Source organism: Fundulus heteroclitus, chromosome 17 (assembly GCF_011125445.2).
Source record: "Fundulus heteroclitus isolate FHET01 chromosome 17, MU-UCD_Fhet_4.1, whole genome shotgun sequence".
In the NCBI taxonomy this organism is placed as follows: Eukaryota; Metazoa; Chordata; class Actinopteri; order Cyprinodontiformes; family Fundulidae; genus Fundulus; species Fundulus heteroclitus.
This window is the reverse complement of record NC_046377.1, coordinates 10,613,287-10,631,826: the sequence shown is the minus strand read 5'-3', so window position 1 is coordinate 10,631,826 and position 18,540 is coordinate 10,613,287. Positions and strand designations below refer to the sequence as shown.

At 42.1% G+C, this 18,540-nt stretch overlaps 1 protein-coding gene across 1 annotated transcript; it reads right to left on the bottom strand.

Annotated features, from left to right (window-relative positions):
• Nucleotides 1-738: 738 nt before the first annotated feature.
• On the bottom strand, nucleotides 739-17,584 carry gpr37b (G protein-coupled receptor 37b). The gene is given in 3 exon segments (XM_012851354.3): nucleotides 739-2,485; nucleotides 16,083-16,445; nucleotides 16,447-17,584. Coding segments are annotated over 3 exon segments (1,800 nt in total). The 5' UTR covers nucleotides 17,068-17,584; the 3' UTR covers nucleotides 739-1,669.
• Nucleotides 17,585-18,540: the final 956 nt, after the last annotated feature.

The window sequence follows — 18,540 nt, the reverse complement described above, 5'->3', positions numbered from 1 at the left end:
AGCATTGTGCTGATGAAAGACCCGGTCGTCATCGTCACACAGACAAGGACCCTCAGACAAGAGGGATACCCGCTGCAGTATCTCACATAGGTTTGATTTCTCTGCACAATCTGAAACTCCTGAGATAATCTTAAAACATCTGCAGCATCAGTTAGAGCCTTAATCTGGGTTGGGGATCTGCCTGTTGGATTCTCTGGTTTGGTGCAGGTCAAACTGGTTTTGAGTCTACCATTTGACCCATTTGTCACAAGCCCTTTGGGGTCTTTTAAGAAATCTTAAATCACTTTTTCACTGTGTCCAATACCGGCAGGTGACAGTGGTTGTGCATTTCAACAATCCCGTCATGTTCAAAGTCTTTTTTGCCTTTTGCTTTTACAGTCATATTGAGTAAATTGGAATACGCATTTCTAAGAGACTTGTTTGTCAACCTGTAAGCTGGTATTTCATTAGGCCAAATTTATGCAAAAATCATAATTAACAGAAATAAAAGGCTTAAAACATCATCAATCTGTGTTAATATGCATGTTTCCCTTAGTGAATTGAGTTACTCAAATAAACGAACATTTCAATAATATTCTAATTTATCAAATATGACTGTAGGAGTGCATGTTATGGCAATGTGAATGTTGGAGAAGGAATCATGTGAAAAAGCCAAATTTATATGCAGATTTTGACATTTTCAGGTTAGTTGTCTTTGAATGCACCCCCCCCCCCCCCAACAACTCGCCTACCCTAATTTTGTTCCTTGCTCTTGTGTTTTCCTTTTGGGGTTTGAAGTACTACTTACATCCTGGTAATGAAATATCTGTACAGCATATTTCTCTCATGCTGTAAATTTGCCCTTACTGTCTCCTATTCTTTGTTTTATATTTTTAGCATTGTGGGTATCTACATACATCTCTTTATATTTCCCTTTGCTGCTGGGACACAAGAATTTCCCCACTGAGGAACAATAAAGGTAATTTCTATTCAGTGCTATATGTGATTTATTGTAATTTTTTTCTACAAATGATTTTGATCAAGTTCTAATGATGCAACAGAGACGTCATCTCCTAGTCACTTTCCAAAATGGGAAAGACAAAACGCATAATTCAAGGAAGGCAACAGTAAGATGAAAAATCTCCGAAGACCTTTGTAAAAGAACTGCACAATGGTTTTGAGTTTCTATTGCAATAAAAGGAAAGCAAAGAAAATATTGTAATAATTTTTACATATTTCTAGGGGTGCCAATCAATTTGAGTGTAATAAGTAAAGGCTTACAGGCAAATGTTTGGTAAACCATGGACCAGAAATGTTAAGGGGCCTTGTCAACTGCTCGTTACTCTAGGGCAGAAACACCCTACAGATGGGCGCTTTGTGAGTCTTAAAGGTTTCAGGTAGAATAGCTAAAAATATGTAATGTCCTTGTTTGATTAGCACCCAAGGGGGAGTGTAAAATATTTTGTTTTTGTTAGCTGTTCCTGGAAAATAAGGGTTAGGGATGTACAACGTTGAAACGTGTAGGGCCGCTGGCTAAAGGTGAATTGTATTTTTGGTGTCCGACCTCATTTCTGCACTCATTTACAAAATGCGAGGAGACTAGATAAGGCAAACCTCTCTTAGCCAAACACAAGAAACACAAGCCACAAACCGGCCATCAAAACTGCCCTCCCTGATCGGGGCTGTCGGCTCAGCAGTTGGAGCCGGCCGGGGTGTAGTTACTCAGTTCCCTGCGGATAGTGCTGAACGGCGACAGCTCCAGTTCAGTAGTGCACTCGTGCTCGTTATCGTCACTGGCTGTGGCCGAGGAGGGTACGTGGTTACAGCAGCAGCAACAGCAGCAGTCCAGGAAGGCCCTCCCTAACGGGCGACACAGCAGGAGCAGCAGCGCCGGAGTCACGGCGGCCCGACAGAACAGCAGCAGCTGGGAGAGGAGGTGCAGGATGGACATGGTGTGCTCTGGAACACCTGCCGCCATGTATGCAGACACGATGTTGCATATGTTCTCGGGCACCACGCACGCGCCATACACGATTGCTAGAGCCACCACGGTGCAGTTCATCTGGCTCTCCAGCCTGATCTGCTTCTTATTGCTGCGAACACTGGCCTGTTCGGCGTGCCGGATCTTGCGCGCCGTCACCAGCGAGCACCCGATGGTGAAGAGGGTTGGGAGGCAGAAGTAGCAGCCGAAGCACCACCACAGCCGAGCCCCCTCGTAGGTCAGGCCAAGCACGTAAAGCATGTCAGGAAGGGATGTGGATATCCTGATAATGCAGCGTTCGACTGGGGGCTCGTCCGGCAGTCCTGTGTCCTCCACCACGAGCTGTCGAATGAGGAGCTCCGGGAGGGCCAAGAGGAGGGCGCCGATCCAGATGACTGCCAACTTGGCTGTCGTGGAAGTGCAGTTTTCGATCATCTCGTAGTACATCTGGACATTGGTGGCAGCACGGAAGCGGTCAATGCAGAGTGCACAGAGGGTGAATGTAGTCACGCCCAAGGAGGCAACCTGAACAAAAAGACCAAAAAGCCGTTTTTGCATTAGAAATTAGTTTTTGAAGATGAATTGAATGACTCTAAATAGATATTTTATCAACAACATTGTTCATTAGAATTATTTAGCAGTTTAATCACAACATTCTAGTGAAATAAAATTTTTGGTTGAAAAGTCACAATGGTAACAAGTTCAAGTATTTGTTCTGATTCAACTCAATAATCCAGGTAGAAATGAAACAGGTCCTGGATGTACTTAAATTGTTAGCTAACCTTAGCAAAACACTGTGCCGTAAATAATATTTTTTTTCTAATAGAACTGTCTTTCCCAAAATAACCCTTAAACATCTAACTGCACAGCATAAACTAATAGTGGCATCTGATGCCGTGGCATCAAAGTGTATGCCACAGCAACTAAATGAAGTAAAGCATACACTGTAGCTGCTTAAGGTTTCTTTACAATCAAAACCCCAAAACTTTACAGACATTAACGTCTGTTGGATTTATTAATTTGCTGCATTTGTGTAAATTACTTTGCAGATCCATACTCTGTTGAACTAGTCTTGTTCTGCCCATCTTTATTTTGACTTGCATTAGTGCTCCTCCTCTTGCCATCTGAGAAACCTCTCTTCCTCTTTACAGAACCCTCCCTCCACCTCGCCCCTCATATCAAATTTAATTACAGCAGCCAGATTCCCAGATGGCCCCGGTGATCCAAGGCTTTGGTGCTGTAAACTCATCCTTCCTGGACGGATATAATGTACATGCTCTGCAAGATGTTTAGTGTAAGTAGGGCTCCCTCACACATCATGAAGCGCACACACCCTGTCATGGAGGTCCTAACCAGGCTAATGAAGGGTAACCATATGGAACTCTGAGGAGTGGGACACACACACACACACACACACGTACTCATTGACTGTGGAGTCATCAACAGTAACTGTGATCAATCAGGCTCTTGAACCCAAGACAGTAATTACTCATCAGACCATCTTGTGACTCTTCTGCATGAAACATAGAAAATTATGAATCAATGGCATATTTTACGCAGTGTTAAGAAAAACATTTTCTCAAATTTATGTTAATTTCTAGGCTAGGCTTTAGTACTGGTGACTTTCTGAGAGTTTCTAAAACGTCTGTAGATTGTTGTAAAAGTCTTGTGCTGTCTTTTAAGTTTTAGTTAAAGCTGAGTGTGGGTAGGACTCTTTAGCCAAAGCGGAAGTGCGTCAGCGGTCGCCATGAGTGCTGTCCGAATAGTGCAGTCAGTGACAAAGGAGGTAGAAAAAGGAGCCTGTATGCTTCCTGTCATGGTTCTTTTAGCATAGGGGGCTTGTGATGTCCCTTACCACCACTAAGGAGCTTTAAAGAATCCCGCAATCCTTTGTGTGACATGAGGCATAAGCACAGTCCATCTCACAGAAATTAACAAAAATATCCGGAGAGAAGAATGCCTGTAGGCCTGGATTTGACTAGAATCATCCATGTGTGTTTCCGTTGCGTAATGACGTACGAGTCAAAGGCTGTCTGAAATCGGCACAGCAGTCCGAAGCTCCTTTCCTCCCTATGGGTTCTTGCTGTTGGCCTCACGAAACGTCAAGGGAAGGGACCTAGGAAAGTGAGCTTGGAGCTATGATTAGAACTTGTTTGTTGCAAGACAACTGGTAAATAGCTGGATCCATGTGAGTCCTAGATGTGCTGCAGAATTTGAATTTCCTAATACCTTTAAGACCAAGGTATGCTGTAAATAAGGTGTCCAACTGACTTTGTTGATGTGGCTTGCATTTAGTCAACACAAGCAGCTCAAGATAAGCTCAGGCCAGTCTGAGAAAAACTCATAGGGGTCTATATACAAGTGTGGGTTGGGAATAAAAGCCTTTAGCTTACATTTTAAAACTAATGTTTGTTGAAAAAAAGCGATTCATTTTGACCTTTCAAGGGTTTGACATATTGGTCTCATTTAATGCATGGTAATATTCCAGCTAAAGCACTCACTCTAGCCGAGTAATCTTTTTTTTTTCTTTCCCCTGAAGCCTAAGGTCCTTGGATGAAATTACTCAGTAATAACTGCGATGCAGTCATACTAAGAGATGGTTAAATCCTAATTTCAAGCTTTCTAGTTCAAAACTAAAAAGCTTGCATGATTCTTTATCTTCTTTCAAATGGCAAATTGAACATTATTAAAGTAAATCCCATGAATCTGTGTTGAACCAGCAGTTGAAGTAGCAATGCTGTTTTGTAGGGTTTAGTTATTAGGGAATACATGAAGATAAATATAAGGACATTTGCAAGAAATTGAATATAATGTATTGTGGGGTAGTCCTTCCCCTGAGAAAATGCATTAGAGCTTTGGGTTTTTTTTTTTTTTTTTTCAGCACAAGCTTGGCTCTGTTCAGTCACTTCGGACTCATCTTTCAGAAACTGTTTTTTTTTTTTTCTGGCCAATTTAAAAAACGGTGAATAATGTGATTATTTATTTCACAAATATAGTAATATATTGTGCCGTTAATTTATAATACATCATAGGGTGTGCTAATTATTTTTGCCATTTGCTCTTTTTGCAATTTTGGTATCTTTATACTCAACCTTTTTAGATCTGGTATAAGAAGTTGCACCCTGCCAGGAAGTATTCCGTACCCAATCATGCCAATTCGTACCCGCATTGGAAACGTTTAATACCTGCGTTAACTACCAATTATTGAATGTAATTTTCTATAATCGACTCACTAGCAGTAAGTGGTCTCTTAAAGTTAATTCAATTTGGTCATACTTCCTCTTATACTAGAAGCACAGACCACCCCAAAGGTTGATCAGTACCACAAATGGAAATGAGGTGCAACAAAAAACCTTCAGGAAATAAAATGCAATGAATAAAAAAAAATGTTTGGACAATCTAAATAATTCACCAAAAATACCTATCAATGATAAGGTGAGAATTGGTATAAACCATGGATCCATCCTACCTTATATTAATGGTTCAGGTTACTGTTTGTGGTGGTATAATGGTGTGGGGGATACTCTTTGGCACAATCATGGCACCTTGGTACAAATTGAGTGTTTAAATGTTTACTTGAATATTGTTGCTGATCATGTCCATACCTTTTGTGAGCACTGTGTACCCGTATTCTGATGGCTACGTCAGCAAGTGTTGACCTTCTCCTAAACCATATATATATTTATATGTATTTTTAATGTGAATAAGCATAATTGAAATTGCTCTGTTTGACCCACTTTTGAGTCACAAATAACAATCGAGTATACATGCGCAGGTACTTGCACACACTGAATATTTCATGGCCTGAAAACAGAGCTGGAATGGCTTTAAAGGCTTCCATGGAGGCCATGAGCACCTAGCTTTGATCAACTGTGTCAGACTGGAAAGCAAGGGTAGCAGGGACAAGTATAGTTTTGTATTGCGAGGGGAGATGAGGGAGTCAGATTGTCCAAGAGTCATAGCTGGTGGGATGTCGAAGCGGTTTGTCTAGGGACGTATGCAAATGAGTGAGAAACAAGGGGAAACCAATGGATGAGAGTAATTTAAAAGGCAAACAAAGAACAAAAATAACATCGGCGAGTTAAAGATGATGCAAAGTGACGGGAGGAGCGAAATGAGCCAAATCAGCCTCAGAATAATTAGCAATGTTAATTTGGCATTTGGTTCCAACAGCAGACCCTGTCATGTTCACATTACCTGCAGGTGAGAAAACAGGCCAGGTAGCCACAGGCCTCTAGACCCATTATTTCAAACAGTAATGTCATAAGTGGTGAAAAGTAATCAGCTACAATTACCCAAGCAATCCATTTGAGAATAAGTGTAAACTAATGCTTATTGTGAAAATCAAAAAAAAAAAAAGCATGATGCACAGTTAATATTTCACATGATTTTTCCAAGGCCAATTCTCCCCAAACTGATACCTTTTTTGTGCTTTATGTCCCGCCCCACCCCCCCCCCCCCCGCCCCCGCCAAAGATGACCTTTAATCTTGAGTACATGACATGGTTTATGTTCCAGTCCTCTATTTGCACAGCAAGTGACAGACTTTCTCCCCCCAGTGACGTTTTTAATAACGGCCCATTAAATCCTTGAATAAAGGCCGTGGGAGCTGGTGGCACAAAGGCTCCTGTATTAAATGAGGGGCCTTAAAAAACGATTGGTTCAGCCACTATAGAGACCAGCCTGACTGCAGCCACTGTCTGTGGTAATAGGTGCTCTAAGGTGATGTATGGGCTGACGTCAAAACACAACACTGCCCAGCTTCAACCACAGTCTTTAAGTAATGGAGCGGGCTGAGAAAGGGTTAGTCCACCTGCTGCACTGCAACCCAGTGACTGCTCCAGCAGACTATAACTCCAACCACAAGGCCTTTGACACCAGCCATGTATTAGCTTGGTTGGAAGAAAAGCCAGTGTAGAAAGCAGGTAAACGAGCATATTGTTAAATGTTTGTCAGGCAGGAAGCCTTCAGACAATTACAACATGCAGAGTGGCTTAAATCTTATGTTATGCAGCTTTAATGGTTACAATTACCCAATTCCTGCACATTAGAACAGCTAAAAAAAGCAACACTTTGAAAACACATGAGATCTCATTGGGGAAAAAATAGTGCTGCATATCCCTACTGATATGGGATGGGTAAAGTGTTGGGGACAACTATCAACCCACAGAGGGCGTAATCTAAAGTCACAAAGAAAATGGAACAAAAACGGATGCGGCAGCAACTCCAAATGGTGCTCATTAGTTTGCATGGCCCCCACATGCTTTTATGCATGCCTGACAATGTCTGGGCCATGCTCCTTATGAGACGATGGCTGGTGTCCTGGGGTATTTCACCACAGATTCTGACCAGGGCATCACTGATCTCCTGGACAGTCTGTGGTACAACCTGGGAGTGTTGGACGGACCTAAACATGATTCCCCTAGGATGTTCTGTTACATTTAGGTCAGGAGAGCACAGGCCTAGTCGATATTAATTCTGTCATCCTCTGCGAACTTCCAGCAAACTCTCACCACATGAGGCCAGACATTATCATGCACCGCAAGGGACCCAGGAGCCACTGGAGCACTGAAGGGTGTTTAAGGACTTTATTCCCATACCTAATGGCAGTCAGACTGCCATTGCTTACCCTGTTCAGGTTTGTGCATCCCTCCATGGCTATGCCTCCCTAGACCAACGCTGACCCACCACCAAACTGATCGTGCTGAACAATGTCACAGGCGGCATAATGTTCACCACAGCTTCTCCACAACCTTAAATGTCTGTCATGTGAGATCAGAGTGATCAGATCTGCTCTCATCTGTGAAAAGGACAGGTCCTCAGTGCCAAACCTGCCAATTTTGGTGTCTTCTGGCAAATGCCAGGCAAGCTCCACCTAGTTGGCAAATTTGTCTCACTAATTTCAGACTATGCATTACTAGTGGGTTGTTGTTGTTTAAGAGTGAACCCTCCCTCTCCAACAGATATCCATTAGACTGGAGAAATGTCAGACAAATCTGTTTTATTTTTATGGTAGGATGACCTCTGATGAAGGGAACTGAAGTTTCTAAGTAGCATGGCATTTAAAAGTTTCAAAGCTGAAATGCAAAACATTTTATTTTTTGCTGTTTTAACAGCTGAGCAAAAATAAATTATATAAACTCAGACTATGCAGAACATTTTTTTCAAGTTGCTCATCAACAAAAATGGTGAATCAGCCAATCATGTGGAAGCAATTGAATCCATTTATGCATCAAGACCTTGTGAAGACAATTTGCTCTTCACAATGTTCAAGCAAGCCTCAGAATTGGGAAGAAAGAAGATTTAGGTCAACATGGCTAGGCTTTTTGTGTATGATGGGCTTGAAATTGGAGACCATTGACCTTCTGGGATTTCAAAACACACAATCTCTCGGGTTTGCAGAGAATGATTTGAAAAACAGAAGAAAAAACCCCCAGTGAGTGGCAATTGTGTGGATAAAAATGCTTTAATTGATCTCAGTGGTTGGAGAAGAACCGGCAGACTAGTTTGAGATGGTAGAAGGGCAACAGTAGCTCAAATAACCACTTGTTAAAGCAGTGACAGAACGTAAATTTGTTGTACACAACATTAAAGTACAAATCCATCCAGTTGGTGGTGACATTTTCCCGGCACGCATAGTACAAACTGAACACCATTTAAATGTCAGTGTTGTTACTGTTGTCCACCCATTTAATACCTCAATGTACGCATCTACTAATGGTTACTTCCAGCAAGATAATGCATCATGTCACAAAGCTTAGATCCTCCCAAAATGTTTTCTTGAACATTAAAATGAGCTCACGGATTTCCAAGGAAACTAGAAACAAGATCTGAATCCAAGAAAGAACCACCAAGGTGCTTTCTTTAGTGGAACAAAGAACTAGTGCCATGTGATTGTTTCAAACCCCAGCATGCCGTTGGGTCCTTCACAGACATGCTAACTAATGTAGCTTTTTCAATAGCCCAACTATATTGAGGATAGTGGGCGACTCTCCTTTTGGTTTCCACACAATAACTCTCTGTGTTTGTTTCCCTGACACGAAAGCCTTCCCAAACAGCTAAAGTTGTTTTTCTTGTAACCAAGAAAAAAAGTGCTGGACCAAAAGCATGGCTTCATTATTATATGCCTCATCAGGCTGAGAAAACGGCAAGCTGTATTCAACTTTTTCTGGCATTTCATTATAAGTAGCTTAAACTGAACAAAACGTTTTTGAGACCAGCTTCTTAAAACCTTGTTATACCTTGATCCTCACCCATGTCTATTCCAACAACAGGCAATTCTACTACGTCTTTTTACGCTCTCGTAGAGTGATCAGTTTTGTTTGTGTTCATGTTGCATATTAATGCATATTAATTATGTGAGTCAGAAAACTTTGTATATTTGGCCATCGAGATCTGAAATCTTTTAGCACTGTTTACAAAAGCGAGGAGGCCTTTAAGATTTCCTATTAAATTCCATTCTGTTAACTTGCTCTATAAATTGACAGCAAATGGAGGAAATCAATACTACCTTTTGTGCAAGTAAACATACAAAGATCCATAGATCCCAACACATCAGAACCATGAGTGCTCCTTTCATTGAATTAAAAGCAACAATGGTGCAGTTCATGCTTTTGAACCCCACACTACAGTGTGTCTATGGCTATTTTGTCAAGGCAATACATTTCCCTCCCATTAAGTTATGTCCTAACCTGTGGCAGATTTCCTCTAGACATCAGAAAGAACAGCATTATCCTCTCAGCAATTCAGTAGCTGCTGGAGGACTCCCGTTCCAGGTCATTGATTCCTGCCTGCCAGTGTTGTCATTGTGGCAGCACAAAACCTCGCATAGCAGATCATATTCAAATCTGCAAAGGCCTGCCATATGCCGATGTTTCTCTGTTGACTTATGACTCCATAATGGAAACGATATAATGAATATTTTAAGCTTACATGGATAATTATTAGTTTGGTTAATCGCACCCACACAGCAGACCCAAACTTTACCGCAAGCTGTTGTGTGATCTTGTTACGACACATAGAAATACCGTATCTGATCATCCGTAGACAAAGAGCAGACTGAATGAACCATCATGTATTATATATGCAGAGCTGCTAATTACATATCATGAATAATTAACACGATTAGCCATCCATCATGTTCTCAGACTTGCTGAAAATGAATATAGCACAATTGCTAATGTGCAAAATGGGTATATTTAGTATCGTTATCAGTACACATTTCTAGTATACTGTGTCTGTTGGTGGCCAAATGCTCTCTGATTGGCTTCAAGTGTGTAGATCTGTGTGTCCTCCCCCTGAGGCTTGTTTCTAATCACAGATAGCTGATGCAAAGAGAGCAGGAAGGGGGGGGGGGGTATAAGGGGAGAAAAGCCTTGGGCAGTGATCAGTAGAGGCAAGGCCATCCCATCCATCTGGAGGATCAGCACACTACTGACTATGAGCTTGTGTGTTAGATTGTGTGTGTTTGTGCCTGTGGAAGAGTAAAGACATGGGGATGGATGAAGATGAATTTGTAGAAGAAAATTACCTATTAAGCGCTAGTAAAAGTTATTTGATTTTGTATATATGTACTCTTTAAACAAAAGCATGTAGGACATGACAGCATCTGGGCTCTTTGTGCACAATATAGTAGCTTGATATACCAATACATTACACAGGAATACCATAAAATCAAAGCTCTGATTCAGTTGCTTCCATTTTGTGTGTCTGTGTGTTGAAAGCAGTGACTGTCACGGTGATGTATGTCCTGCCATTACTACCAATTTCAACACTACATATGGGCCTACCTCTGTGGTTCTGAGGCCCAGACCCACTTTGTCCTTCTTCTCCTTCACCAATCCATTATTCCCTTCTTTTTGTCCAGGCTTTTTCATTCTTATGACTCTGACAAGTGGGTAGCCATGAATCACTTTCCACCTTACAGTTATGCACTACTATGTAGTATTGGTCTGACACATAAAATCCCAATAAAACACAATGAAGTTAGTGGCAGCTGCAAGTTGGCTATATAACTCCTAAAAAGCTAACATAACTTAGCTGTTATGCCTTTGTAAATATTTCCAAAATCGGCTATAGCTCAGAGAGTTGGTTATTTTGACATTTCAAAGTGGTCATAATAAATAGGGCTGCAGGATATTAGAAAATCTTGCGATGGGCAACTCTATTGATGCATGTTGTGATTATATCAGGTGCTATAAGTACCTCTTTGTTTCTTTCTTCTTTCTCATCTGTTTCCATCACTGTGTGACCTTTAGCATTCTTGGCAATGTCATTTTTGTCCGGTGGGAGCATCTGCTGCTGTGAGACCCTTTCAAACTGGCTAAATATTACAATACCAAGAAGAATGGAAGTTCATAACACTTGGAAGATATTAGCCAACAATTATTGCACTGACGATCATGTGGCCTTCATGGAACGTATGGCCACAGGTGAGCTCCCCTTACTGCCAGAACAAGAATCCTCTACAATGATGCATGTAGAGAATAAGCCGACACTTAAAGCCAGTGGAGTGTTTTTAAATCGGAATCTTATGTTTGACATGCATTTGCCGGGGTGAGATGATAAATAGGAAATGTCCAGACACTGTTCTTGCAGTTAAAAGCCGATTTATGCCCACTTTAGCTGTCTTATAATGTGAAAGATAATACAAACAGCCAGCTGTGTGGTGATAGCGTTTCCCGGCCAAGCGGTCAAAAACGATTTGCCTTTTCCAGTCATTTCCTGTCTTATATAGGCTACACATATTGGCTTCTACAATGCATGTCATCTAAAGTATCAGTTTGAAGCCTACGTTTTGCAGCTTTAAGTTGTACCAGAATCTGATGCAAAAATGAAGAAAACTACAGTTCTTCAAAGCTCACCGCTCTCTCTTCAGTATCTGCTACAAACTTTACTCTGTTGATAATGATGAGGTACCAATGACATCAGCCTCGTAAATGAAGATGTTTGGATTTTTCTGCAAATGACATCTGCCTAAGACACATGGAACTTCTTTTGTTCCATCTATTCAGCTACACCTGTTACGACTGGGTCTGTCAGGAGCAGCTGGGGTGGGGGTTTATAATCGAGGAGGTAAACTGCACAACAAGGGAGCCTAATTCATATCAGGCTCAGCATCTCACAAGATCAGAATGACTGAATACTCAGATGAAAAAAAAACTGATCCAAGAAGATAAGCTTATGGCAATGCTTAGTCAATCAGACCAATAGATGTAGAACAATTAAGGTGGCATTAGCTCCTGAAATACCATTAGCAGTAAAGATACAAAGTAGACAGTCATTTAAAGCCCACAAATTGCTAGCTTAATAAAGCTAGCTTAATATTGCAATAGAACAGTTGCAAGTTCTATTAATAGAACTTAATATTAACTGAAGCATTCAAATCAGAACATCTCAGAGCGTCCAACAAAACAGAAGAACATCAAGGTTTAACAAACAGCACAAGTCCATAATTTGCTTCACTTTTTAAGATCGTTCCTCAATTTTGCTCCAGTTCCAAAGCCTTACCTTTGCTCATTTTAAAATAGAACTTCTGAGGAGAATAAATGTCAAATACAGGAGTTTGAGCACTTGGACCAGCTGGGTCCTTCATCCACTCACGCTTGGCTATTCACGTGGAAATGACTTTGTTCCACTCTCCTGGGTTATGCTCACTTTGGGACTTTTCTCTTGTCACGCTCACCTTGTGGCTAGTGATGAAGCTGAACTCCCCAAAATTAACTGTGAGGCAGGTGTATGTCTCTCCCCATCATTTGCATTCACTTGAGCACATGTCTGGAAGCAGGCAGCACTGCATTGAGGTGTGAAGAGGTTACAATTAGATTAGTTAGAAGGCAAGAGTGTCCTCGAGTCGGATTCACTTAAGATTCCACGGAAAAAATATTCCAGAAACTAAAGTATACCTGTTTTCTGAAACCACCAACTGGATCTATATTTGCTTAAAAAGTAACAAGGGTAGATACTTTACTGTTCTTCCGCCTCTATCAATATAGTATGGACCTGGTTATCTTGTAGTCCAAAAAAAGCCAAACCCATCCCTTTAGATGCCCTTTACTGGCTGTGGTGAGTCAGAGCTGCCATATTTCCATTTGGGTAGCTATATTACCATGTTCATGTGCTAATGACTTAGTTGTTTGGGAATGCTAAATCAAAAAAAGTTGTGTAGCTGGGGTGTTTTCCAGTACGTTATCTACTATTCATAACGGTCCCTTTCAAGTAGAGATGCACTAATCAATCGGCCATGGGTCAGAATCTGACGTTTTCCTTTGCACAGCACTGCAGAAGTACTTGAAAAATAATTTTTTCTTTGTCCTATTCATTAAATGCTATAAAAATTAAGAGCGCTCATCATTTCTGGTCAACAAGTGAGTCGACTGTATTGGACTGTTTTTATACTTTTTCTTTTGAGATAAATATGACATAAGATAAATGTTGAAATATATGCTTTGAGGTTTAAATAGTGGAAAATCTTGCAACTTAAAAAAATCACTTCAAAAAGAACCCGCAGCACATTCTTTCTCTAATACGTTATAGTCTTAAATCCTCAGAACAAATTAAAATTGGAATTGTGAGGTCAAGCCCTAAATAAAACTCGATATCAATATTATCCTGATCGATACATCTCTAGCTTGAAGATAATAGGACTTAATGTAAAATCACTTGAGTATATTATTTTCAATCAAACGTTGTTGAATAACTTGTTTTCACAGCCATTATACAGTATCTAGTACACTTCTTTTTTTTTATTCATTGCCACAGGTCTGTTTCCTATAAGCAGCCAAGGTGCAGAAACTCCAATCACTGCTGATTAGTTTTGGCTCAGTTATCAGTTTAAAGCAGAACATCCAAGACGGTCTGGCTGTCTGAAATACCAGCTGCAAAGCTTATCGCAGATATAATGCTAGATGGCTGTTTTACGGAATTTCGATTTTGTTCAGCTTTCCTACAATTTTACAGCCGTGTTTGCTCACACCTTGCAGCAGAAGATTGCTTTCTCTTTTGAGGCTGGAAAATTCCACACTCGGCTGAACGCTGAATAAAACAAGGTTTGATGAAGACGCCACCGTGGGGAGCCTCCACTCTCGGCGGACTCTCAAATAAGCTGGCGATTTCGAATTCACAGACATGCTTGTTGCGCGCGCCTATGCGTACGCTTGTCTTCTCGCCAAAATATTGATGCCCACATCAGGAGCTCTGTTTGTATTAAGGGAAGAGGGAAGTCGCTTCATATTATGTGCATGCATGCAAGTTCATTTGGCTAAATGGCCCACAGGGAAGGTAATAACCTTAGGCCGCATTACTCACAGTCTGTTTTTACACATGCATGCACAAACACACACAAATGAACTGGGATGAGACCCTGTGCACGTGCCACGATTGCATCTTCACATGGAAAATAACAAACAAACATATTCTGCATTAAATAGGCCATCCTGGTGACGTGTCAGTAAGGGTTACTGAGAGAAAACGGCGTGAGCTTATCGATCTCCAACAATAATTAAAAAGCACATAGTGCCAAGGACTTTGTAATATTGCTTTTTGTGAAACAGAGCAAGACCACTAAGTAGTTATTAGTATTGCATACTGAGCAAAGGGAGTCCTCAAGTCACTTGTGACTGACAACAACAAAATATCAATAATGGTGTATCGTTAAATCTTTGGGACTTCTAGAGCAGTGGTTCTACAACTTTTTTTTTAAAAAAGTAATGCCTCAGTAAAAAATAAAAATAAAATCAATAAGACTTCTTAAGGGGTATGACTGAGGGGTAGCATTGGCCTCATTTCTATTTCAAAACCTGTTTGTGTGTTTAGGATCCAATGTCCTGTTCAACCATCTGGGCAAAGCTGTGTTTCAGATGAACGGAAATTGGTTTTAGGATGTTCCAGCCAGTCATGAACGTGAAGCTGCTGCCACAGTAGCACCCCTGTATACAGTGAAGCATGGACTGAGGTTTTGGTGGCCAAGAAAGAGGCCTTGGTTAAATGACACCTTTAACAAATTCTCCATTGTGAGATCGATAAAGTTCAATTATTAAACTTCACTTAAAAAAAAACAAAAAAAAAAAAACAGCTGTGGACAACTATCCAGAGTCTTTCTTGAGACTAATATTAAGATTGCAACTCAGCTGCTCACTATCATATAATGCAGGATCATTTCTACCATGCATCAGGGGGTGCATGAAAAAAATGTGAGATTTTTTTTTTTAGCAACAGCAGAACTGGATTGTACAACACGACAGTGACCCACAACGCAACAGTAAATCCACAAAAAACAGGCTGAGAAGATGTGAAACGTCCCGAACTGAGCAAAACAAGGTTACTTTTTAAAGTTGAGCTGTAATTAAAAACTTTCCCCATTCAGTGATATGATCAACGAGACTAGACCTCCGGATGCAAAATTTTCTTAGTGCAATACTATTTACTATGTTCCATTTTTTTTCTGTTTTATTTTTGGGCCTGTGTGATTTTTGCAACTTATTCAAGGTGTCAGCTGTGTAAACATGCTACCATGGAAAAATTAAAGATCTAATTGTTGCCGTTTGTCAGACGTTTTATTGCGTGCATTTTCGAACGAGTTTTAAGTGATTGGGACAATACCTATTAAAGGGTTAGGGCCTCTGAGAAGAAAGCATCAGGTTTGCACAAAAGACACCCAGTGGATAACTCTATCTCGTGTGTAATTGGAGGAGGCGAGCTCACAAAGGAGAGGTTATAAAATCCAGTAAACAGCCCACCTGACGCATCCCCCTCATTAGATAGGGATGGAGCACAATAGTTGCAGCACAATGAATGGCTTGTGACAGAAGCCTTTCTGCTTCAGAGAATGGGACCTTTTTTTTTCTTCTGCAGAATTTGCAAGTACCAAACTGTTTTATGCGTTCGGGAAATGTCTTATGGTTGTGCAAGGGCACCGTTTCAAACCTTGAGGGCTTTTGTAACTAAAACCTCACTGGAACCTGACTCAAACGTGAATGCAACACTAGAGGGAAACCTCTTATAGCTTTAAAAAAAAAAAAAAAAGCCCAACATATTTCTCCCTTGTTACTTTTGAGGTGTGACGCAAATAAGACAAAGTAGATGACACTGCTCAATGCATCCCACTTAAAAAGAAACACAATTACCTCCACATAGGGCACCACTTTGCAGGTGAACTCTCCCAAGAGCCATGACTTGGTGAGCTCATGGAAAACCACCATGGGCAGGCAGAAGAAGATGAGCACAAAATCCCACACGGCCAGATTGGCCAGCAGGGAGTTGGAGATGCTCTTCATGTAGTAGTTCTGGCACACGATGCACAGGATGGCGATGTTGCCCGCGATGCCCACCAGGAAGATGACGCCCGACACGCACGTGATGGCGTAAGCGCCGAAAGTTTCGCTCGTCACCGGATAGAACGGGTTCTTGATCTCGTCTCCGAAATCCGGCGAGCCGGGAGGCGTGATCGGGGTGGCGTCCCACGGGTTGTCCTCCCTGAAGGTGAAAAAACTCGGGCCGCCGGGTGAAGAGGTCGAACGGGAGGTCGGTGGAGGTGAGAGCCACCGGTTTGGGGACGGGTTCCCACGGCGGCAGAACCACGGCGCTTCGGTTCTGTTTGGTCCTCCACCTCTTCCCCGCCTTTGAGCCTCGCTGGTGCTTGTCCCCCTCCTCCGGCACCCCTCCTCCGTCTTGCCGAGCCATTGAAGGGGGCTTAGCCGCATTGTTGTGTCCACCTGCCGGCGTCCCCGCGCTCCCATTCAACTTTATCCTCTTATTGTGATGGCGCGTCGCGTCCCAGTGGGGGACTCCGATGGGATCCTCCACGGGTGTCACGCTCCTATTGAAGACGCGTTTGCCGTGGACGGCTCTCCTCGTCTCCCCCGCTGCCGCCTTCCTCCACGGCCGAGTGGAGTTGAGGGTCGCACCTGTGGCGTATCCCGGGAGGAGCGCGCGTTCTCGGGCTTTGTTTTGACCGCTCTCCCGGGGCGGACCGTGGAAAGTCCTGCCGGAGTAGCCGCCGCTGATGCCGTCGTCTTTGCTCCCAACTTCTGCATTATTATCTTTCAGGGATAACAGCACATCTGCATGGCCGAATATTATGACTAACGTCCAAGGCTGCAGAACCCGCATGGTCCAGGAGTTGGATCACCGAGCGCAGCTTTAGTCCATCCTCGCGATGAGCTGCAATCCTTGCAAAGCCCGCAGCAAAAATATCCCCAAATCGCAGTTTTCTTCTCAGTCAGCGTTCAGAGTCTTGGGGAAATCGGACAAGCACGCAGAGGGGAGGAAACGAGTGATGCAAAATGAAGCATTTTCCAAACACACGCTCTGCAGCATTTAATTTCCAGCTGTGCTCCCCTCTGCGCGTTAGTTCACTGGGCTGGGTCGGCGGCAGCAGCAGCGGCAATGCGGTGCAGTCGGCGTGTAAAGCCCGCTAGACTGTGATGCGCTGGAGAGGAGGGAGAGTGAAACAAGAGGGAAAGAGAGAGGGGGGGCGTTGATGCTCTCTCCTTATCTTCCTTCCTTTACTTTCTGTCCGGGTATAGGACCGTGCGCTGCAGGAAAATGGACTCCCCCGGCGGCTAACCTCGATCTGTCATCCCTCATCCATCATGGAGCATCCAGCAGCCCCGGAGCACACTACGGCTGTTGCCTCCTCCCCTCCGGCTGAGAAGAGCATGCCACGCCCGTTAAGACGTGCTAATAAATACATTACTTTTTTTTTTTTCTTACGGCGGTCTCTTTTCCGCACAGGCGGCGCTGTGACACCAATTAAGCACGATTTACGCAGATTGCGTATTTGTCGAATAAAAGCGGAGGGTGAGCACAGTGGTTGGGTTGTGTTTGTTTCAAAAAGGAAGACAACTTTAAAGGCATTCATACCCCTTTGACCTTTGTCACATTTTGTCATGTTTATTAAAGTATTTCTGATTCTGATGTTCTGACGTTAGCTCTATTATAACGCCAATGCATTTCATTTTTTATTTTACCGACACAAAGCGTGCATAATTGGCAATGCAAATCTGCAAAGTGTAACATACATTTCTATTTGGCCCCCTTCAGTCCTGCTGCATACGCACAGTGGATCTCTCTGCAGCTCCTCCAGAGGAACCACGAGCTCCTGGCAGCTTCTCTGATTAATCTTCTCTTTGTGCAACCTACAAAAAATAAAAATAAAATAAATAAATAAACAAAAAAAACTTTAGTTCCTGACATCCAAGGTGTGTTCCTGTTTTGCTCATCTGTAAACAGTTTGCGTCCATTAGCAGCTTTATTTATACTGGTATTTAGGTGCATAACAGTAAAAGTAAACAGCAGCTGAAAACAAATACCTGCCACACTGTTGGGATTTTCATTTGTGTGTGTGTGTGTGTGTAATAATAATAATTAAAATAATAAAAAAAATATATATATATATATATATATATATATATATATATATATATATATATATTATAGTCCTTTTTTTCTCCTCTAGAGATATGAATACTTTTAGCAAGGCACTGTACCTTTTCAACTTTTTCTTCATTGACTCTCTGTCTCTCTGGGCAGTCTAAGACTCCAGATATTCAATATGCCCTGCTTTGAGCAAGAGCTTCACTG